The sequence below is a fragment of the Phyllobates terribilis genome, unplaced genomic scaffold, assembly GCF_046119375.1.
Source record: "Phyllobates terribilis strain yellow unplaced genomic scaffold, ASM4611937v1 Scaffold_5__5_contigs__length_657084704, whole genome shotgun sequence".
Lineage (NCBI taxonomy): Eukaryota > Metazoa > Chordata > Amphibia > Anura > Dendrobatidae > Phyllobates > Phyllobates terribilis.
In genome coordinates, this window is record NW_027362765.1 from 61,199,019 (window position 1) to 61,223,731 (window position 24,713).

At 47.7% G+C, this 24,713-nt stretch overlaps 2 protein-coding genes across 2 annotated transcripts in view; both read left to right on the plus strand.

The window, feature by feature from the left end:
• LOC141272039 (uncharacterized) overlaps positions 1 to 24,713 on the plus strand; it is a 59,963-nt gene that overhangs the window by 29,654 nt on the left and 5,596 nt on the right. The window lies entirely within an intron of this gene.
• On the plus strand, positions 4,307 to 20,789 carry LOC141272030 (gastrula zinc finger protein XlCGF66.1-like). The gene is made up of 6 exons (XM_073682315.1): positions 4,307 to 4,452; positions 4,582 to 4,761; positions 4,845 to 4,968; positions 5,052 to 5,149; positions 16,727 to 16,817; positions 19,031 to 20,789. The coding sequence occupies exons 1-6, from the start codon at positions 4,375 to 4,377 to the stop codon at positions 19,066 to 19,068; spliced, it is 609 nt and encodes a 202-aa protein (XP_073538416.1). The 5' UTR covers positions 4,307 to 4,374; the 3' UTR covers positions 19,069 to 20,789.

Sequence of the window (24,713 nt, forward strand, 5' to 3'; positions counted from 1 at the left end):
ATGGATCGTAGTGAAATTTTGAAGAATTGCACATTATAATGACCTCTTTCTCAGGTTCATTAATATTGCAGACCGAATGACCCTCCATTTATTGGAAATAATGCCAAAGGCACGGTCCACATAATGGCATGTCCTGTTGAGACTATAGTTGAAGATATGTCTCCAGATATCCAAACCTTGTCTGGGGAATGGACACAAGACATTGCAGGAGAGTCTAAAGACCTCACCAGCTTCTTTGGCAAAAGGGGCTTTTAATCCTGGCTGTGCTTGGTGCTCTGGAAACAGTAAGATGGTTTCGTAGAAGCCCCTGACCCATTTTGGAAGACTAAAGATGCGATCATAAGCAATGTGTCTATAGGACCCAATATCTACAATTACCATACATACGACTCCGTACACATCGTACACATGCAGCTCCGCTCCGTACACACGCAGCTCCTCTCCACACACTCGACTCCGCCCACGTCGTAAACACGCGGCTCCTCTCTGGACACTTCGTACACACGTAGCTCCGCTCTGTACACGTAGCTCCACTCTGTACACGCGCTGCTCTGCTCCGTACACCTCGTACACACGCGGCTCTGCTCCGTACACCTCGTACACACGCGGCTCTGCTCCGTACACCTCGTACACACGCGGCTCTGCTCCGTACACCTCGTACACATGAGGCTGCGCTCCGTACACACACGGCTCCGCTACGTACACCTCGTACACACGCGGCTCCGCTCGGTACACCGTGTACACATGCGGCTCTGCTCAGGATACCTCGTACACACGCAACTCTGCTCGGCACACCGCGTACACACGCGGCTCCGCTCAGTACACCTTGTACGCACGCGGCTCCGCTCCGCACACCTGGTACGCACGCGGCTCCGCACACCTGGTACGCACGCGGCTCCGCTCACCTGGTACGCACGCGGCTCCGCTCCGCACACCTGGTACGCACGTGGCTCTGCACACCTGGTACGCACGCGGCTCCGCTCCGCACACCTGGTACGCACGCGGCTCCGCTCCGCACACCTCGTACGCACGCGGCTCCGCACACCTCGTACACACGCGGCTCCGCTCCGCGCACCTCGTACGCATGCGGTTCCGCTCCGTACACCTCATACGCACGCGGCTCCGCACACCTCGTACGCACGCGGCTCCGCTCAGGATACCTCGTACACACGCAACTCTGCTCGGCACACCGCGTACACACGCGTCTCCGCTCGGTACACCTTGTACGCACGCGGCTCCGCTCACCTGGTACGCACGCGGCTCCGCTCACCTGGTACGCACGCGGCTCCACTCACCTGGTACGCACGCGGCTCCGCTCCGCACACCTGGTACGCACGCGGCTCCGCTCCGCACACCTGGTACGCACGCGGCTCCGCTCCGCACACCTCGTACGCACGCGGCTCCGCTCCGCACACCTCGTACGCACGCGGCTCCGCTCCGCACACCTCGTACGCACGCGGCTCCGCTCCGCACACCTCGTACGCACGCGGCTCCGCTCCGCACACCTCGTACGCACGCGGCTCCGCTCAGGATACCTCGTACACACGCAACTCTGCTCGGCACACCGCGTACACACGCGGCTCCGCTCGGTACACCTTGTACGCACGCGGCTCCGCACACCTGGTACGCACGAGGCTCCGCACACCTGGCACGCACGCGGCTCCGCTCACCTGGTACGCACGCGGCTCCGCTCCGCACACCTGGTACGCACGCGGCTCCCCTCCGCACACCTGGTACGCACGCGGCTCCCCTCCGCACACCTGGTACGCACGCGGCTCCCCTCCGCACACCTGGTACGCACGCGGCTCCCCTCCGCACACCTGGTACGCACGCGGCTCCCCTCCGCACACCTGGTACGCACGCGGCTCCCCTCCGCACACCTGGTACGCACGCGGCTCCCCTCCGCACACCTGGTACGCACGCGGCTCCCCTCCGCACACCTGGTACGCACGCGGCTCCCCTCCGCACACCTGGTACGCACGCGGCTCCGCACACCTCGTACGCACGACTCCGCTCCGCACACCTCGTACGCACGCGGCTTCTCTCCGCACACCTAGTACGCACGCGGCTCCGCTCCGCACACCTGGTACGCACGCGGCTCCGCTCCGCACACCTGGTACGCACGCGGCTCCGCTCCGCACACCTGGTACGCACGCGGCTCCGCACACCTGGTACGCACGCGGCTCCGCTCCGCACACCTGGTACGCACGCGGCTCCGCACACCTGGTACGCACGCGGCTCTGCTCAGGATACCGCGTACGCGCGCAACTCCGCTCGGCACACCTGGTACACACGCGGCTCCGCTCCGTACACCTCGTACACACGCGGCTCCGCTCCGTACCCCTCGTACACGCGCGGCTCCTCTCCGTACACCTCGTACACACGCGGTTCCGCTCCGTACACCTCGTACACATGCGGCTCCGCTCCGTACACCTCGTACACGCACGGCTCCGCTCCGTACACCTCGTACACGCGCGGCTCCGCTCCGTACCCCTCGTACACGCGCGGCTCCTCTCCGTACACCTCGTACACACGCGGTTCCGCTCCGTACACCTCGTACACATGCGGCTCCGCTCCGTACACCTCGTACACGCACGGCTCCGCTCCGTACACCTCGTACACGCACGGCTCCTCTCCGTACACCTCGTACACACGCGGCTCCTCTCCGTACACCTCGTACACACGCGGCTCCGCTCCGTACACCTCGTACACGCGCGGCTCCGCTCCGTACACCTCGTACACGCACGGCTCCTCTCCGTACACCTCGTACACACGCGGCTCCTCTCCGTACACCTCGTACACACGCAGCTCCGCTCCGTACACCTCGTACACACGCGGCTCTGCTACATCCACACTGTAAACCCCTCCTGACCCCACACATAACCTTCACCTCATCCAGCACCATGACAACCAGCACAGCAGAGTCCTGCATCCACTGAGGCCCCTGATCATGTGACCCCTAACTCCTCCCCTCCTGTGACCTCATCACAGGTCCTGTGCGCACAGAACAGCCATATATGTGGTGGCGGCTCTGCAGGTGGAGGTATGTGGAGATTCCCCATTACTATTAACCCCCTCAGTGCTGCGGTCACATTCCAGGACACAGAATGTATAACCTTTCCTCTAATGTAGATGTATAAGGGGTTGGTATTTGCAGAATGAGCTGAATATTCTGTACATTTTAGAGACATATAATTCCAGAATTTACCAATATAAGAGGTATTCTCATGCTATTAAATTGCTTTAGTTAGTTAGACTGCATGAAAATAAGCAAGTTTCTAAATTTACTCGCTTTTTTTATTTGCTGTGGTTCTCCCGCTGTGAGAGCTTTTATCTTTCATGGTGTACAGCTTGTTTCCAATGAGACAGACCACCAGAGCCCATCCCAGTATGCAAAGTAGTTATATTCCAGGAGAGGAGTAACTCCTAAAATCCCAGTCAGCTCTCTTCACCCAAATGATTTCTATTCAGTAGTTAAATGCCCACCTCCCTCCGCTCCTGTCAGTTTCTCACCTGTTATCATCCCTTTTATTATCACAATTATTTCACCCCTCCCCCACTCATCTACAGAGTAGTTTCCAGAGCAGTTCTCCTAATCACAACTCTCACTTTCCTGAGCTTTTTGCTTGATCAAATTCCTTGTTATCTCTACAGGCTCAGACTAGCCCACCTGGGAACAGGTCAATCCGGTGGGCCTCTGTACAGGAGTGAGCTCTGACCCCACTAGAAGAGCAGTAGTTGTCACAATACACTTGATTCACTATGTACAAATAAGAAGGAACATCTAATTTTTTTTAACAAACTGCCTAGTTTATTACTCTGTAGAAGCATAGGTAAACTTGTGGACGAGGGTAATGCGATATCTTCATGTAAATAAATAGTTGCCCCCAAAGCCCATAATACTGGTGTGTCCCCTGGCACCCCATTTCGACACTGTATGCAAATATAGTGATAACAGTGCAGCCTTAATGACAATAACAGAAGGAAACTGACCAGTACTGTCACTTAAGTGCTTAGCCTTCCGCAACCAGGAAGTAAGTAGACTGCAGAGCTGTGAGCTGCTCAAGAGAATACTGCTCTAATAAAAAAATATTTATGTAGCCTCTGTAGTCCCATGTGTGATAATGCTGTATGTGAATCAGACCTCAGATTAGTTATTTACATCTATTATGAGAAGCCTCAATGATAAATGGATTACTAGATTAGGTTTACTGCACTTCTGACTTCTCTCAATAGTTTATTGCTGGAGATTTCTTATATGGGATCTATATGATGTTACATCGTCATCTTCTCCCCATTCAGGTCCCTTTAATATCAGATCCTCTCAGTGGAGATCTTCTATATAAGAGAAGTTTAGTGCTTGACCCAACAAGGATGGATAGGGACAGGGACAAGATGGCGGAGAGGATATTACACCTCACCCTAGAGATCCTCTTCCGGCTTACTGGAGAGGTGAGAGATTCTGATGACGTCACATTACATCATTCTTATCTATGGGAATAACAGATGGACAGAACTGGAGAGGTGAGGACTCTGGATATGTCTGTAGTGAGATTTATTAATGTGTCTCTCCATAACCAGGATTACACAGTAGTGAAGAAGACCTCTAGTGAGCGTTGTCAGGCCCCTGTGTCTGAGGGATGGGGAAGACCCCTGAGCCCAATCACAGGACCTCCACCTCACCCCCTGATACATGAGGACATCAATGACCAGAAGATCTTAGAACTCACCTACAAGTTGATTGAGCTGCTGACTGGAGAGGTGACACTGCTGGGAATGCTGGGACATTATACAGTAACGCTATGAAGGCATCGGGGGGATGACTGTATCATTGTATGTGTCAGGTTCCCATGAGGTGTCAGGATGTCACCCTCTATTTCTACATGGAGGAGTGGGAGTATTTAGAAGGACACAAAGATCTGTACAAGAACGTCATGATGGAGGTTACCCAGCCCCTCACATCACCAGGTAATAGACAGGACTAAATACTCACGGCCTATAATTATCTGTATGTAAAGAATAAATTCAGTCCCTGTATGTGTTTCCTCCAGATCCATCCAGTAAGAGGACAACACCAGAGAGATGTCCCCGTCCTCTTCTTCTACTGAACTGTAAACAAGAAGATCCCGATGTTCCTCAAGATCGTCAGGTAGATGGAGAGAAGGTGTCATGAGATCTCCCATATGATGTGTAGAAGGCTGTGAAGGTCTTGTGTTCAGTCTGGTTTTATCTACCAGTATTAATACAGACACCGACCTCATCATGATCAAAATGTCTTCAGCAAGGAAATTAGACCAGTGTTTGTGGAGTGCAGCAAATGATCATGTGGCTTGTTTTCCATAGATATGTCTCAGCGTAAATTCTCATCAGATTGGGAAAATATAGCGATCTGAGTGATTTTCTATGAGGCATGGTCATCACTGCTTGATTAGCCAAGATCAGTATGTCAAAAATTGATGATAATGTTTTTACATACAAAAATGTCAAGAGTATGATAAGAATGTTGTGATCAAATCCTTTTCATGAAAGGGGATCCTGTTGATGTAAACTTGTTAAGGAAGCTGTCAAGAATTGTTCACAGTCATGCAAATTGGTTTCCAGCTAACACATCTGAATACTCTCATTGTTACTGAGCACAGATGGACTACAACAGCAGACAATCAATCTCAGTGCCATTGCTGTTTAACCCCTTAAGCCCCGCGGGTGGTTTACACGTTAATGACCGGGCCAATTTTTACAATTCTGACCACTGTCACTTTATGAGGTAATTACTCTGGAACGCTTCAACGAATCCCCCTGATTCTGAGATTGTTTTTTCGTGACATATTGTACTTCATGATTGTGGAAAAATTTCTTCGATATCACTTGCGTTTATTTGTGAAAAAAACGCAAATTTGGCGAAAATTTTGAACATTTTGCAATTTTCAAAATTTGAATTTTTAAGCCCTGAAATCAGAGCGATATGTCACACAAAAGAGTTAATAAATAACATTTCCCACATGTCTACTTTACATCAGCACAATTTTGTAACCAAAATTTTTTTTTGTTAGGGAGCTATAAGGGTTAAAAGTTGACCAGCGATTTCTCATTTTTCCAACAAAATTTATAAAACCATTTTTTTAGGGACCACATCACATTTGAAGTCACTTGGAGAGGTCTTTATGACAGAAAATACACAAAAGTGACACCATTCTAAAAACTGCACCCCTCAAGGTGCTCAAAACCACATTCAAGAACTTTATTAACCCTTCAGGTGCTTCACAGGAATTTTTTGAATGTGGAAGAAAAAAATGAACATTTAACTTTTTTCACAAAAATGTTACTTTAGACCCAATTTTTTTTATTTTCACAGGGGTAACAAGAAAAAATGGACCCCAAAATTTGTTGTGCAATTTCCCCTGGGCACGCAGATACCCAATATTTGGGGAAGAAACACTGTTTGGGCGCATGGCAGGGCTCGGAAGGGAAGGAGCGCCATTTGACTTTTTGATTGTAAAATTTGCTTGAATAATTAGCGGACGCCATGTTGTGTTTGGAGAGCCCCTGTGTGCCCAAACTTTGGAGCTCCCCCACAAGTGACCCCATTTTGGAAACTAGACCCCCCAAGGCACCTTTATAGATGCATAGTGAGCACTTGGAACCCCCAGGTGCTTCACAAATTGATTCGTAAAATTGAAAAAAAAAACACTTTTTCATTTTTACGAATCAATTTGTGAAGCACCTGGGGGTTCCAAGTGCTCACTATGCATCTAGATAGGTGCCTTGGGGGGTCTAGTTTCCAAAATGGGGTCACTTGTGGGGGAGCTCCAATGTTTGGGCACACAGGGACTCTCTAAATACAACATGGTATCCGCTAACAAATTGAATGGAAAATCGGCTCAAATTGTTAGCGGACACCACATTGCGTTTGGAGAGCCCCTCTGTGCCCAAACTTTGGAGCTCCCCCACAAGTGACCCCATTTTGGAAACTAGACCCCCCAAGGCACCTTTCTAGATGCATAGTGAGCACTTGGAACCCCCAGGTGCTTCACAAATTGATTCGTAAAAATGAAAAAGTGAAAAAAAAAACACTTTTTCATTTTTATGAATCAATTTGTGAAGCACCTGGGGTTCCAAGTGCTCACTATGCATCTAGATAGGTGCCTTGGGGGGTCTAGTTTCCAAAATGGGGTCACTTGTGGGGGAGCTCCAATGTTTGGGCACACAGGGACTCTCCAAATGCAACATGATATCCGCTAACAATTTGAGCCGACAATTTGTTAGCGGATATCATGTTGCATTTGGAGAGTCCCTCTGTGCCCAAACTTTGGAGCTCCCCCACAAGTGACCCCATTTTGGAAACGACCCCCCAAGGCACCTATCTAGACTCATAGTGAGCACTTGGAACCCCAGGTGCTTCACAAATTGATTCATAAAAATGAAAAAGTGTTTTTTTTTTCACTTTTTCATTATTACGAATCAATTTGTGAAGCACCTGGGGGTTCCAAGTGCTCACTATGCATCTAGATAGGTGCCTTGGGGGGTCTAGTTTCCAAAATGGGGTCACTTGTGGGGGAGCTCCAAAGTTTGGGCACAGAGGGGCTCTCCAAACGCAATGTGGTGTCCGCTAACAATTTGAGCCGATTTTCCATTCAATTTGTTAGCGGATACCATGTCGCGTTTGGAGAGCCCGTGATGTGCCTAAACAGTGGAGCTCCCCCACAAGTGTCCCCATTTTGGAAACTATACCCCTCAAGGATTTTATTAAGGTGTATAGTGAACATTTTGAACCCAGAGGTACGGCACAGAATTTGTTTACATTAGGTCATCATATTGAATAAGTTGTCATTATTCTTGAGCGCAAGTGCTCGCTACTTGAGTTTGCATCGGGTACTCAGGTATGCACCATGTACAGCGTGTGCTCGAGTGACATGCTCGAGTCCCTGCTCCGCATGTTTCACGGTTATTAGACACCCAAAAAAAACCATGCGGGGATCGCTCGTGCATGGCAGGCAATCCCCGTAAAGTTTTTTGGCCGCGAAGCATATGGGGCAGAGACTCGAGCATGTCACTCAAATACCCACGATACTCAATGCATACCAGAGCACCCGATGCAAACTCAAGTAGCGAGCACTTGCTCTCAACACTAGTCGCCATATCGTCATCTTTTTTTCTTACTTTTGAAAAAAATCCCAACCCCAGCCCTAACACTAGCACAACCCTAGCCCCAGCACAACCCTAGCCCCAAACCCAGCCCTAACCCTAGCCCAATCCTAACCCAAGAGTTTATTTTTGACGCCGTTCCTTGTGCGGTATAAGTGATTAGACGACTTTATTCTTCGGGTCGGTGTGATTACAGCAATGCCAGAATCATATGGGGTTTTTATGACTGACAGCTGTCACACACTAAAAGACGCATTTTTTGTAAAATCTAGTTTTTGCATCGCCATATTTTGAGAGCTATAATTTTTCCAGATTTTGGCAGACAGTCATGTGACGGCTCGTTTTTTGCGGGATGACTTGACGTTGTTATTGGTGCCATTTTCAGGCACGTGACATTTTTTGATCGCTTTCTATTCCGATTTTTGGGAGGCAGAATAAACAAAAACCAACAATTCAGGAATTTTTTTTTTTTTTTTTTTTTATTCTGTTCCGCGTGTGGTAAAATTGATGAGGTAGCTTTATTCTTCGGGTCAGTACGTTTACAGCGGTACCACATTTGTATCATTTTTCTATGTTTTGGCGCTTATACACAATAAAAGCTATTTTATAGAAAAAAATATTTTTTAGTATCGCTTTATTCTGAGAGCTATAACTTTTTTATTTTTCGGCTGATGGAGCTGTATGGCGGCTTGTTTTTTGTGGGACGAGATGACGTTTTCAGCGGTATCATTTTTATTTATATGCGTCTTTTTGATCGCGTGTTATTCCACTTTTTGCTTGGCGGTATGGTAATAAAGCATTGTTTTTTGCTTCGTTTTTTTTTTTTTTTTTTTTTTACAGTGTTCACTGAAGGGGTTAACTAGTGGGACAGTTTTATAGGTCAGGTTGTTCCGGACGCGGCGATACCAAATATGTGTACTTTTATTGTTTTTTTTTTATAATAATATTTATTGATGGGTACATTATATTTTTATTTTTGGTGTATTATTTTTTTTATTTTTTTATAATATTTTTGCACATTTTTTTTTTTTCCACTTTCACACAGTTTATACACTTTATTACTTTGTCCCACTCTGGGACTTTCACTTTTTTTTTTCTGATCGCCTGCATGGCACAGGAATGGAGCACCATCCCTATGCCATGAAGGCTGTCAGAAGTGCACAGTGTGAAGATTGCTTGGAGATGCACTGCGCATGTCCAAGCAATCTTCCTGCTCTCTGGTGACCCGGATGTTGTCATGACGACATCGGGTCGTCATGGCAACACCCGGGAAGCCTTTGCAGACTGCGCTGGAAGCCGGAAGAGGATGTGAGTATCGCCGATCACCTCCCCTTGCCCCCGCAATGCCGCGATCGACTTCGATCGACTTTGATCGCAGCATCGCGGGGGTTAATGTGCTGGGAGCGGTGCAGGACCGCTCCCTGCACATAGTACCGGGTGTCAGCTGTGACAATCAGCTGACACCCGGCGGCGATCGCGCCCGTGCGATCGCGATGACGTACTAATACGGGTCTGGCTCTTAAGTCCCAGGGCACAGACGCGTATTAGTACGTCAGATGTTATTAAGGGGTTAAAGGAAACAGAAAGGCACAACTTCAATGAGAAAAAGAGAACAGAAATAATATCACACCGCAGAGGAAAACATAGTGCGGTCAGATAAATCCAGTTTTCTGTTGCTAATGAGAGGGTCAGAATTGGGCACAAGCAGCATGAGTCCATGTACCTTGCTTGTCATGAGACAACATTTCAGGTTGGTGGAGTAATAAAAATGTTTTCTTGGCTCATAGTGGATCCTCTGATACCTGTATGTTTGGATACTGGGGCCTACCTAAGCATTGTAGTCGACCAAGTTCGTCTTTTTATGGCAGAAGGGCAATGCATCATGCTACGTTTGTCATATCGTTGTTGACTAATTTCAGAACAAGGCATCGAGTTTTCCCTGCTTCTTTAGCCTTCATAGTCGCCAGATCTTCATCTTATAGAGCATTTATGGGACGAAGTAGAATGGGCTGTTTTAGAATATATTAGTTCTTTCATGTAATTATCCTGTCCTCATGGGACAATATTACTACAGACATATTTCAACCATTAGTGGATTTGATAACAAGCCAACATTACTCTGTCGCCTCATTGGGGAACACAGGACCATGGGTGCTATGCTGCTGTCCACTAGGAGGCGACACTATGCTTAATCTGAAAAAGATTAACAGTGGCTCCTCTGCAGTATACACCCCTGGACGGCGTCAGCCATCTTCAGTTATTGCTTAGTGTCGCAAGGAGGCACACCTAAAGATTTTTACTCCATTTTTTTTCCGATTTTTATTTTTACGACGGAAATACAGATGAAGATAAGTGGGTCTCCTGCGAGACTCCCGGCATGGCTCCTTCCTCTGCCCCCTTTTATGGGGTGCACAGTTGAAGTCGAGACGTCTCCTTACCATGTCGCTCCTTCCCCAGCCCCTCGGGTGCTGGTCCGAAGTCGAGACCCCCCTCCTTCCCCAATTCCTTTTGGTCTCTGGGTTGAGGTCGAGGCTAGGATAGCAGCCCCCTGATGGTGACAGCAGCACCCTCCCTAATCCCCCTCTGGGGGATATTAGGTTGAGACACCTCAGGTAGGCCCTGTGCAGGCAGCAATCTGCAGCTCCCAGTAGCTGACACTCTGCACAGATTTCCAGGAATCCCAGCCCTGCTGTAGACCCCTGTTGGGGCCAGGGGACAGTGCAGGCAGACAAGGCATACAGAGACACAGGCCTTCCCAGCCCTGTCTCTCTGCTGGCACCAGCGCTATGGTGCCTCAGGGGGACCCTTTAAGGGCCCCCCTTACGCTGATACCGCCATCTCTGCCGTTAAAACCGGGGGGATCCAGTTCAGATCCGGCACCCTCCCGGACTACCACGCCGGCCTGGAGCCCTGTTGGGCATCGGTTATAAATTTACACCACGGCTCCGGCCTAGCCGAAGCCGCCGCCCACTCTCCGCCCCCCGGATGACAAATATGACTCTATACAGTGTCATAGAAGGGGCGGAGACGAACTGAAAGGGGGGCGTTTTTCAGCATACTGCCGCCCTTTTCAGCTCTCCGCCCACCTTCTTTTCCACACTCCGGCGGCCATTATCTGCTGAAGGATCATTAACCCTGCAGTTACCGGTCGACAGCCAATCTCCGGGGGGCACAGGATTGTGGATCTACAGCGCTGGATTTAAGAGGCACACTGGTGGGGTAAGATCACAGCTGGAGTCTCTCACTCGGCTGTGAATCCTATAAGCTTCTCTGCATTACTGGCCCCCTCTGCATAGCCACCCCTGTATACTATGACGGGCTCAAGGTCCAAGAAAACCAGGCAAGACTGCTATTATGCACTCTGTACAGCCTGCAGTAATACTCTCCCTAGTGGCAGCACGTATACACACTGCCTGGATTGCATGCAGACTGCTGTGCCAGAGCCCCATGAAGCCCTTGCCAATACTTCGGTGCCTAATACCACACCGGAATGGGTCACTCAGATGTCACAATCTATGACGCAGTCTATAGATAACCTCACATCCACATTGCTTCAGGCTCTGCAGAGTCATGCCTCGGCTATGAACACTACTCAGCAAAGGGAGAGTTCCACTCGGGCACATGATGGCACGGGCACATCCACGTCTAGGTCGGGACGCAAGCGGACCCACAGGTCAATTTCATCTGCGTCATCCCATACCACACGGTCGTCCCCTTCCAGTGAGAGACACCGTACTCCCAGCTCATCTAGACCGTCCCCTGACAGGGACAGACAATGCAGATCCCCACAGCCATCCCTGACCAGAGAAGGCCTCCGCTCCGGTTCTCCTAGCAGGAGACGCCTTAGTGATGCACAGGATTCGGAAGACATCTGTGATTCCGACTCAGACAAGGAAATCGAAGGGTCTCTAATCCCTATCCCCCCTGGCAATACAGTGCTAGTTGATGATCTAATCTCATCCATCCATCGGGTGCTGGACATCTCCAACCCACCCTTGGAGACACCAGGACATAAAATTTCCTTTGAAGGAGTCCTGAAACTGCCTAAGGTCTTCTTTGACCACCCAGAGTTTAAAGCGATCCTTAAAAAGCAGTTCTCACAACCTGAGAAAAAGTTTACTAATCGCAAATATCTGGAGGCTCGGTACCCCTTCCAACAGGAGGTCACCAAACAGTGGACAGATCCACCTGAATTGGATCCCCCGTCTCCAGACTAGCAGCACAGACACTCCTTTCACTGCCAGATAGCTCAACCCTCAGGGACACAGCAGACCGGCAGGTGGAACGCATGGCTGGTTCAATTTTCGAGGCCGCAGGGGCCTTACTGGCTCCCGCCTTTGCCTCAGTTTGGGCTGCCAAAGCCATCTTGGCCTGGGCCCAAAATTTACAAACTGATCTACAAGCTTCTACCCCTGAACTGTTGGACCAAGCGGCCCAAATAGCAGTTGTAGCAGATTACATGCTCCATGCAGCTCTGGATTCTGCAAGGGGTGCAGCATCAAACGCCATCACGATTCGGCTTATCCTCTGGCTGCGGGAATGGAAAGCAGATGCAGCTTCAAAGAAGTCCCTCACACACCTCCCATACCTCAGTGGTCGGCTTTTTGGTGAACCGTTGGACACAATGATATCCAATGCCACCGGGGGTAAGAGTACCTCTCTCCCCCAACTGAAGCCCAAACATACTTACAAAAAGCGCAATCAAGCACGATTCAGATCCTTTCAGAACTCTTCCGTCTCGCGACCAGCACAAAATAACAACTCGCGGTCGACGCAAAAATCGGACAAGACCTGGCAATCAAGGGCAGGCCAGTCAAAATTTAAAGAAGGAAAATCTCAGATTTCCTCCTCATCATGACTCACGGACTCCGGAAGACACTCCACCTGTAGGCGGCCGTCTTTCGCTCTTTCACCAAGTCTGGCTGCCTATTACAGAAGACAGGTGGGTCAGGCAACTAGTGTCTTCAGGATACAAGATAGAGTTCACTTCCAACCCGCCAAACAGATTCTTTCTGTCTGTTCCCCCAAAACCGCCAGCCAAGGCTCTTGCCTTTCACCACGCGGTCTCCTCGCTTCTTCAAGCAGGAGTCATAGTACCGGTCCCCAGCGCTTCCAAGGGTTCTACTCATATTTATTTGTAGTCCCCAAAAAAGGAGGCAGCGTACGGCCCATACTGGACCTAAAACAGCTCAACAAATATGTGCGGGTACGTAATTTTCGCATGGAGCCCCTTCGATCCGTCATTGCGTCCATGGAGAAAGGAGAATTCTTCGCCTCCATAGACATTCAAGACGCATACCTGCATATACCAATCGCGCCCGCCCATCAGAGATTTCTCAGGTTCGCAATCGACCAGGAACACTACCAGTTCGTGGCTCTCCCGTTCAGACTCGCCACTCCTCCCAGAGTGTTTACCAAAGTCATGGCAGTCACCATGGACGTCCTGCACTCTAGAGGCATAATAGTCGTTCCATGTCTGGACGATCTACTCGTCAAGGCTTCCACCTTCAAGGACTGCGAACTCAGCGTCTCAATCACAATCGACATCCTAAGTCGCCTGGGCTGGTTAGTCAACCTACAAAAGTCATCACCAATCCCGAGTCAGTCTCTGACCTTCCTGGGAATGTTATTCAACACCCTCAAGGGTCTAGTTCTCCTTCCCAAGGACAAGGCACTGTCTCTCCATTTAGGAGTTCGCACCCTACTTCGCAAACCCCCTCGTTCTCTCCGGTTTGCCATGAGAGTCCTTGGCAGGATGGTGGCGGCATTAGAAGCAGTCCCATTTGCCCAGCTTCAGCTCAGGCCTCTCCAATTAGTCATTCTCAAGTCATGGGACAGGAACCCTTTTTCTCTTGACAGGGAGTTTCAGTTGATGTAGTCAACCAGGAGGTCCCTGCACTGGTGGCTCAAACCAACCTCACTAACAAAGGGGAAATCCTTTCTCACGGGTCGATGGAAAGTTCTGACCACCGACGCTAGCCTGACGGGTTGGGGTGCTATACACCTACACCACAGAGCAACAGGGCAAGTGGTCCCCAGCAGAAGCGACCATGCCCATCAACATCTTGGAAATTCGTGCCATTTTCCTGGCGTTGAGAGCCTTACATCACTTACTGGCAGCCTCTCACATCAGAGTACAGTCGGACAATGCCACGGCTGTGGCATATGTAAATAACCAAGGGGGGACCCGCAGTGCCCAGGCAATGCGAGAAGTGACAAACATTCTCCACTGGGCGGAAGACACAGGTTCAGTTCTCTCTGCGGTCCACATTCCGGGTGTGGACAACTGGGAAGCAGACTTCCTCAGCCGGCAGGGAATGGACTCGAGAGAGTGGTCGCTCCATCCCAAAGTTTTTCACCAGATCTGCCATCGCTGGGGGACTCCGGACGTGGACCTAATGGCATCCCACTTCAATGCCAAAGTCTCCAACTTCATGGCCAGAACACACGACCCACGGTCGCTAGGAGCGGACGCCCTGGTTCAAGACTGGACCCAGTTCCAGCTCCTGTACATTTTTACACCTCTCCCCCTAATATCCAGAGTGATGAGGAAGATCAAGCAAGAAGGCGTTCCAACCATCCTATTCACACCAGACTGGCCCAGACGTATGTGGTACGCCGACATCGTGCAGCTCACAACAGACGTCCCCTGGCGTCTCCCCGACCGCCCGGATCTTCTGTCACAAGGCCCGTTCTGCCACCAGAACTCAGGGGCCCTCAAGTTGACGGCATGGCCATTGAGACCTGGGTTTTAACCCAGTCAGGGTTCTCGCCTGACGTCATTGCAACCATGATCAGAGCTCGAAAGCCAACCTCTTCAAAGATCTATTACCGTACCTGGAAAGCCTTCTTTACCTGGTGCGAATCTCGTGGCCAGACCCCATTCACTTATTCTCTCCCCAGGGTACTTGGTTTCCTCCAATCGGGTCTGGAAGCCAGACTGCCCCTGGCCTCCCTTAAGAGCCAGGTGTCAGCTCTCTCAGTGCTCTTTCAGAGGCGCATTGCTAACAAGCCGCAAGTAAGGACATTTCTTCAGGGGGATTCCCGATTGGTTCCCCCCTACAGACGACCACTAGAAACGTGGGATCTCAACCTGGTGCTCACAGCATTGCAGGAAACACCTTTTGAACCCCTTAGGGAAGTCTCACTCCGCCTTCTATCCAAGAAAGTGGTTTTTCCTAGTGGCAATTACCTCGCTGCGCAGGGTGTCTGAACTCACAGCACTCTCCTGCAGTCAACCCTTCCTGGCTTTTTACCAGGACAAGGTAGTTCTCCGTATGGTTCCATCCTTCCTTCCGAAGGTTGTGTCCAACTTCCACCTCAATGAGGAAATTTCACTGCCATCCCTCTGTCTGGTCCCGGTTCATAGAGTGGAGAAGGCTCTGCATACGCTTGATCTTGTCAGGGCATTACGTATCTATGTGTCTAGGACTGCGCCCTTCCGGAAGTCTGATTCTCTTTTCCTTCTTCCGGAAGGCGACCGCAAGGGTCTACCAGCTTCCAACGCTACCCTTGCCAGGTGGATCAAATCCACCATACAAGAGGCCTACCACCTCAAAAATTCTCCTCTTCCAGCAGGTATTACGGCACACTCTACACGTGCGGTAGGGGCCTCCTGGGCCATTCGGCACCAGGCCTCGGCACAACAAGTGTGTAAGGCAGCCACCTGGACTAGTCTACACACGTTTACCAAACACTACAGGGTTCATACCCAATCCTCGGCAGACGCGAGCCTGGGTAGACATATCCTGCAGGCGGCAGTGCCCCAATTATAGGGGCCTGTCTACACAATATTCGTCCATTGCTTCCCTCCCAGGGACTGCTTTGGGACATCCCATGGTCCTGTGTCCCCCAATGAGGTGACAGAGTAAAGGAGATTTTTGTGTACTCACCGTAAAATCTCTTTCTCTTAGCCTCTAATTGCGGGACACAGCTCCCACCCTGTTGCCCGTTCCGGGCCGTTGTTATGTTGAGTTCTCATATTGTTTTTTCTTGAGCTCGTACATAGTTGCCTTTCTTATAGGCATGGTTATGTTATCCATGTTACGTTCCTCCTACTGCTTTTGCACAAAACTGAAGATGGCTGACGCTGTCCAGGGGTGTATACTGCCGAGGAGGAACCACTGTTAATCTTTTTCAGATTAAGCATAGTGTCGCCTCCTAGTGGACAGCAGCATAGCACCTATGGTCCTGTGTCCCCCAATTAGAGGCTAAGAGAAAGAGATTTTACGGTGAGTACACAAAAATCTCCTTTTCTGATGTTCTGAAGGCCAAAGGAGGTCCAAAGTGTGGCTAGAGGAGTGTCTTTAATAATGTGGCCATTCAGTATATGTTTTATACTTCGTGGAGGTGACCGGATAAAGCTGATCATAGACGATAGATGTTGTCTGGATCTTCTCACAATTTTCTGGTTATGGAGACTGCTGGTTAGAATTAGGAGCTGACAGATTGTATTTATACAGGAGACCTGCAGCTATGTGATAACTAATTCTGTCATGTCATTTTTGGTCTTCATGTTCATTTATGATCTTTACTCTTCTTGTGACTTCTTTATCTGTATGTGACTTTTCAATATTTGTTTTAGGGTGAAGATCTGACCCATATTAATACTACAGAGACATATGTGAGGGGTGATGAGCGGTGTAAAGAGGAGATTCCTACAGATAACCACACAGGTGAGTAATGACCACTAAATGCAGAGAAGTCACAGATTCTACTCAATCTTTGGCTACTTCAGTTTTTTGGTGAATTGTTGTAAGTTTTTTAGGAAAAAAATGGATGTATAAATGGCAAAATTTCAATTTATAAAATTGCAAATTGGTTTTTTTTTACTTAGAAAAAATTCACGGTGATGTCCATATATTCTTTTCTGGCCTTAAGGACACATGATTGCTGTAGCCAATCTCTGGCCACAACAAAGTCGAATTGGTCATTGCTGATATAAACTAGAGCCACTGGGAGAATATGATTGGGGACAGTGATGAACTGAAGGTCAGTAGCTTAGTCGATAGGGTCAAAAGAATGAGGTATGGCCTCTGCTCTAACATTCTTGTCTACAAGGTAAAAGTGTCAGTTCAAAGTAGGAGAAGAGCAAGACAATTCTTATCAAGAAAGGATAACAAGCCTTTAGAGAAGAATGGAAAATTGACCAGTCATGAAGTAGTTAATGTGGGTGTTAATACTTTTTATCCAATGTCACTACATGTGTGGTTTATTTTACACATAGTCCTCCCCAAAAAATCTGGAGAAGGCGAGCACTCCTATAGTATTGAATGAATACATGAGCTCCACTGTTGCTACATATCTAAAACATGTGAGGTTCTTAATTATCATTTATTTTGTAAAAAAGAAACCTATAAGCTACTGACTAGTGACATGTCCTAACATTGGCTTTTATATTTTTCTCACTGCTTGACCCTGGAATCTGTTTATGACAATTTGGTTAGAAGCATGCATGCCTATAGCTGCTGGAGGTCAATCTGTTGGGTTCTGACAGTTCTCCTCCTGCTCCTCTTCACAAAAATGATCAGATAACACTGCTGGGTTGAAGCCCTTCTACAACCCTACCCAGCTATTCTCACATAATGGCCCCAGTCTTAATATTTGCTCCACATTCTTGAGACTGTGCTGAAAGACACAGAAGATCTTCTTTCATTGTAATTAAGGCCCTGCCATCCTGAAGGAGCTGGTCTACCACAATGGTCTTTAGGTAGTACTTAACGTTAGCAGTAGTAACAAGAATACAAGAAAAACAATCAGACCTATGCTGGAGGGATTGTGGACAGAAAGGTATACCTCATATATATATTTTGGACATGTCCAAAAATCATGTTGCTCTGGAAAGAAATCTTTCAATTATTGAAAGAACTCGATAATTCTTTGGAAGAAATCCCTCCACATCTTTATTTCTTATCTCTGGATGCAAATTTACATCCTAGAGAAATTAGATATATTCCATTACATATATTTTCTACCACAAAGTCTCTCATAGCTTCAAAGTGGAAATCCATAGATCCCCCTTCTCTTCCTGAGATTATCGAAAAAATTTCAGCTCAGAATTCGTTTGAATTATCTCATGCCCTAAGGAATAATTTATTAAAGAGTTATTACTCCAAATGGTCCTCTTGGAACACAATTTTTCCTTCAGGTAAGAAGAGCCCGTTCATATAAACATATTTGTATTTCTTTATCAGATTTTACATTTTCAAAATAGAATTGCTGAATAATACTTTCTACTGTTCACCCATGGTTTAACAATATGTAGATGATCTGTTGCTATGTCTTTCCTTTTATTTTTATTTTCCTTCCCCTCCCCTAATCTTCCTTCTTCTTTCCCTTTCCTTTTTAACCCGATCGTATTTCTTTACTATTATTTACTTTCCCTTTTATACCTTTACCCCCTCCCCTCTTTTTCCCATAACTGATTTCTTTCTTATCCCTTCCTTTCTCTCCCTCCCTCCATTACCCATGATTTTCCACGTTACAATCTTCACTCCCCTTGTGAAGTTTACATTCAGATTTGGAAATGGATATGCATATGTGTATTTTGTTATTATTATCCCCCCATTATATTGTAAAAAATTCCTCAATAAAAATAAAAAAAATAACACAAGCAAAACGCCAAACTAGAGAAGAATCAGTCAGGAATGATCAGGAAAGAATGTTTGATTGTAATACCATCTTCAATATCCCATTTTGGGAGTTATCTTGCTATTTCCTTTTTTTATTTTGCACCTGAGCAGGTGACATTGGTTCACAATCGCTTTTGCTTCCTTATTGGATACGTCCCTGAAATTTATCTGAGTTGGGGGTTATACTGTGATGTGCAAGTGTTCCCTTATTTTTTGAGCAGTGTTTTTAATTTAGATTGTTTTTAATGTTTTGAAAGGTGGAGCCTCAATAGAGATGGATGGATGGGCTGACTGATCGCTGTGGAGGGCACTTCATTTGTTTGCATGGTTCCAGTGTGACAAACCACAATGCGTTGGAAGCGTTGGGATGCACTTTTAGACGTGCGCTTCTCCTTTCAGTAAATGAATGTCCCCCTTTGCTGGTCCCCTGGTTTCTGCCGGTGTTCCCAGTGTCTGACTGGCTGCAGTGCTGACTTCACGTCAACAGTTCACCAGCCAATCAGTGAGCTCAGTGGCTCTGCTAATGTACATTATTGTTTTCACATGATCCTTTCTTGCATCTGTCAAGTTTTCTTGATACATGAACTGATCCTGCCAACTTTGCCAAATGTAAAGTGGCCAAGAGTGGTAGCCATTACCGAGCTGCTGTCCGGTTACACTCTGGCACTTTACAGGAAAACCGTGTCCCTGTCCCAGTGTGCTGTCAGGTGTGCTGTAGGCTGCAGGCGTCCACTGTCTACAGGCCTCCATCCTAAGGAGCAGCCGCACACTATTCAGGGGACACCAAGTTCGTTGCAAGAAGCAAACGTTTACTGGTCAGGTAAAGCTCATCAAGTGGTAACACATGGGATAGGGCACAGCAATTTATATTCCCTACTTTCTTAGCACAACACATTTTCAGCCCTACTGTTCATTCCTCCTTGAGCATCCCTTCGCCCACTGGCTCTGTTAGTGGGATCTTCCTTCCCGTTCGGCAGTGCACCTGGGATCCATTACCTTCTGTCTTCGCAGGTCCTTGTCCACCTTCCCCTGTACACCTAATGACACGATGTGCGGGGCAGCACCTATGCCAGACCTTGGGCTGCGGGCGCATTGGTTGAATCCACTCGGGATTCTAGTATGGCGTCTCACAGGCTCGAAAGGGACACATGCTACTATCTCAGGTTTAACCCTGTGCTTACTCTGAACTATGCACTACTCACATTATAAATTCTTATACTCTGCAAATTACCATCACACAATATAGAAGACACACATCACTATTCTCATATTTCATAGAGAAGCCGCATAATACTGTACACATAGCGCCATTAAATCACATCAGTCGCATTACCAACCTCCAGATTTGCACTTACCTCCTCAAAGAACCCCAACATGTAGGTTAGACATGACTTATCTTTCATGAATCCGTGCTGGTTATCATTTACAGTATTCTATAATTCTCTGCGATATAATTCTGCAGGTCATCTCTTATAATCCCCTCAAAACCTTTGCACACTATTGATGTCAGACTTACCGGACGGTAGTTACCTAGATCCACCTTCTTACCTTTCTTAAATATCGGTATCACATCAGCTATCCTCCAATCATGTGGCACCACCCCTGTTACAAGGGAGTCTAAGAAAATGAGATTCAGCGGTTTGTCAATTACTGAGCTTAATTCCCTCAGTATTTGTAGATGAATACCATCTGGGCCTGGGTATTTGTCAATGTTTATTTTGCTCAGATGCAGGCATACTTCTTTTTGTGTTAAACTATATACATACATACACTGTGGCTGTGGGGGAGTGGCAGCGGCGGAGGAGCGGGACACAGGAGGTTGTAGCCCGCTGCTGCTTCCTACACTGTGCCCGCTACTAAAGAAAATGAATATTCACTGCTCCCCTCGCCCATCAGTGAATATTCATTTTCCTTAATAGCGCGCACACTGTACCTGCAGCGCTGCTCCTGGTATGTATGGCACTCCTCATCCCTCTTCCTGGTATGTATGGCACCCCTCATCCTGGTATGTTTGGCACCCCCTGATCCCCATCACACTGCACACAAAAAAATAAACAATTATGCTCACCTCCTCTCTCCTCCAGCACTGCGTCCTGCTCTGCTGCCAACAGAGATCTCACTGCTCACGGCACCTGCCCATGGGAGTGGATTGTAGTGAATATTCATGGTCTTTAATAGCAGGCACACAGACCGCAGAGCGGCAGCAGGAGCCGCGCTGTGGGTACAGTGTGCGCGCTATTAAGGTGAGAGAATGGTCACTGCTCCCCACGCACACAGTCCCAACGTGGGAACAGTGACTATTCCGGCAAAGCATCTCACAGTGTGAGGGCACATGGCAGTCACGCCATGCGCGGCTCACACAGTGAGATCCATGTCGGCAGTAGAGCAGGACGCAGCGCTGGAGGAAAAAGGAGGTGAGCATAATTTTTTTATTTTTTGTGTGCAGCGTGATGGGGATCAGCGGGTGCCAAGCATGCCCGGATGAGGGGGGCCATGCATACCGGGATGAGGGATGAAGGGTGCCATACATACCGGGATGAGGAATGAAGGGTGCCATACATACCAGGATGATGGATGAAGGGTGCCATACATACCAGGATGAGGGATGAAGGGTGCCATACATACCAGGATGAGGGATGAAGGGTGCCATACATACCAGGAAGAGGGATGAAGGGTGCCATACATCTCAGCATGGGGATGAGGGGTGCCATCCATACCAGGATGGGGATGGGGATGAGGGCCACGTATAACAGGAAGGAATGGGCCATATATACCAGGATGGGAATATTAATAGAATTGGGGGACATTACCCCTATAACAGTGTCAGCAGCAGACCCCCTCCCCCTTAACAGGACATCATGACCATATTTTTTGCTTACATTTTTTTCTATTTTCCTCCTCTAAAACCTGGTCCGGTGCGTCTTATAGTCTGAAAAATACTGTAGTTATATTAGATTGTGAACTTCGATTTTTGCCTTGTTGAAAGATCTCTGGAACAGACGGTTGGTGAACATGGATGAAAAATGCCTGTTTAATATCTCAGCCTTTTCTTTGTCCTCCATAATTATCTTGTTATTATACCTTCTGTTTTTTTCTTTTTGGCATTGATGTATTTATTAAAAAAAAATTGGGATTTATTTTATTGTCGCTGGCGATTTGTTTCTCTGTAGATAACTTTGCTAGCTTGATTTCTTTTTTACATTTCTCATTTAGATTTTTATACTCCTGAAATGCTATTTCTGTATTCCCGGCCTTCAAGATTTTTAATGCCCTTTGTTTTTGTGTTATTAAACTTTGTACTGTTTTATTTATCCATAATGGTTTCTTTTTATTCCTGGACATTTTATTACCAGAAGGTATAAATGTTCTACAGAATTCTAGTAGTATTTCCTTAAACATGCCCCATTTATGTTCAGTATCCCCAGTTACCATTACATGGTCCCAGTCTGCATTATAATTATTTATTATGCCATTTATTCCATGGCGCTTTACATGTGAAAATGGGGTATACATAGCAAAAACAATGACAATAATCTTGAACAAAAACGAGTCAGCGAGGAGAGAGGACCCTGCCCACAAGGGCTCACAACCTATAAGAGATGGATGAGGATACAGTAGGTGAGGGTAGAGTTGGTCGTGCAGCGGTATGGTGGAGCTAGGGTTACTGCAGGTTGTATGCTTGTTGGAATAGGTAGGTCTTCAGGTTTCTTTTTGAAGGTTTCCACGGTAGGCGAGGGTCTGATGTGTTGGGGTAGAGAGAAGGAGATCTTGTGAGGAGCGGAGGTTGCATGCAGATAAGTATCGGGAGACTAGGTCAGAGATGTATGGAGGAGACAGGTTGTGGTTGGCTTTGTATTCCAAAGTTAGGCTTTTGAACTGGAGTCTCTGGGCAATGGGGAGCCAGTGAAGGGATTGACAGAGAGGAGAGGCCGAGGAATAGCGTGGGCATAGGTGGATTAGTCGGGCAACAGAGTTTAGGATAGATTGGAGGGGTGCAAGAGTGTTAGAGGGGAGGTCACAGAGCAGGAGGTTGCAGTAGTCGAGGCGTGAGATAGTGAAGGTGTGCACTAGTGTTTTTGCAAATTCTTGGTTGAGGAATGAGCTCTACTCTTAATTTGTTGAAATCACTTTCCTAAAGTTCCAAGTTTTTGCATTTTCCCTTTTGAATGTTTGATTGAGAATTATATTGAAACTTACCAGATTATGGTCACTGCTTCTCAAATGGTCCCTGACCTGTAAATCTGAAATTGTATCTGGTCTATTTGACAAACCAGATCCAGCAGATTACCTCCCCTGGCTGGTTCATCTACCAAATGAGAGAATTAATTGTCTTGAATTGCGGATAAGAATTTATAGATTTTAGCACCACCAGGAGATTCAATGTGTCATTGAATGTCTGGATAGTTAAAATCCCCCTAAATAAGGACCCTCTTACTAAATGCTGCCTTTTTAATTTGTTGCAACATTTCATCCTCTACCTGTTCAGCAATATTAGGCGGCTTGTAACAAACTCCAATTAGCAGCTTTCCATTATTGTCATCCCCATGTACATTTACCCATACTGACTCTACATTTCCTAGTTTAAAAGCTCATCCATCCATTTGGCCATTTTTTCCCGAAGCACAGCTGCACCCTTCCCATTGAGGTGCAGCCTGTCGCTACCGTAGAGCCTGTCGCTACCGTAGAGCCTGTCGCTACCGTAGAGCCTGTCGCTACCGTAGAGCCTGTCGCTACCGTAGAGCCTGTCGCTACCGTAGAGCCTGTCCCTACCGTAGAGCCTGTCCCTACCGTAGAGCCTGTCCCTACCGTAGAGCCTGTACCCAATAGAGAAGTCGGCCCAGTTCTCCATGAACCCTTCCTTCCTGCACCAATTTCTAAGCCACTTATTTATCTCCCTAAGCTCATGCTGTCTCTCTAGTGACTCTTGTGGCACCGACTGTATTTCTGAAAACACCACCTTGGAGGTCCTGGCTTCAGCTTCTCTCCTAATTCTTTGTAATCATTTTTAAGGACCTTCCATCTCCCGTTAACTTTGTCATGGGTACCGATGTGTACCACCCAGCCACTTGTCTATCTGATCCCCAATATGTCAAACCTGAGCACCCAGTCGACAACACACTGTTCGGCATTCACTTTCTCGACGGCAGATGACCCTGTCTGTCCACCTAATTATAGAGTTCCCTACCACCAACATCTGTCTGGCCTTTGCAGCACTCCTATTTCCCTCCTTCCTACAGCAGTCGTCTTCCTGGTTGCTAGGAGCAATGTCCTGCTGCAGTGATCCCAATCCTGGGCTTGCAATCCTAATATCAGCCAAACATACATATTTACTAGGCTGTGCCAGATCAGGACTGGGCTCCCTGGCACTTTTCCCCTTACCCCTTCTTCTAACTGTTACCCAGCTACCTACTTGTGGGTCCTGATCTTCCCCACCTCCACCCTCCTCTATATCACTGGCCCCAGCCAGTGCAAGCTCAGTGAGCTCTAAACTCCTCTCCAGGTTTGCAATGCTCCTGAGTGTTGCAAGCTGCATATTTAGATCCAGTATCTGGGCTTCCAAACATCTAACTCGCTGACATTGAGCGCAGACATATTCTCCCTCCAACGGCTGTTCAAGGCATGCATAGATCTCACAAGATGCACACGTGGTAGCATTGTCTATGGAGCACATATTAAATGGGGATAAACCGTACAGATAAAAGTAGAAAAAACAATGGAAGGCAAGTGAGGAAAACACCAAACCAGGCTCTTGTGTTAAACTATGATCTTGTGTTTAACTATGCACTTACCTGCCACCCACACTTAGAATGCAGACCCCCGCTCTGCTCAGCAGCCTCGCTTAGAAACAGGAATTTGTAGTCCCCAAGATAACAAAGTACAGATGTACACATGGACCTCTGAAATGGTTTGCTCCAACAGCGAAGTTAATAATGAAAAGCG

Excerpts from the sequence above, each read along its gene's own strand:
- LOC141272030 (XM_073682315.1), top strand. The coding sequence starts at position 4,375 with ATGGATAGGGACAGGGACAAGATGGCGGAGAGGATATTACACCTCACC. Across the intron at positions 4,762-4,844 it reads TTGAGCTGCTGACTGGAGAG|GTTCCCATGAGGTGTCAGGA; the intron begins GTGACACTGCTG and ends TGTATGTGTCAG. Across the intron at positions 5,150-16,726 it reads ATGTTCCTCAAGATCGTCAG|GGTGAAGATCTGACCCATAT; the intron begins GTAGATGGAGAG and ends TATTTGTTTTAG.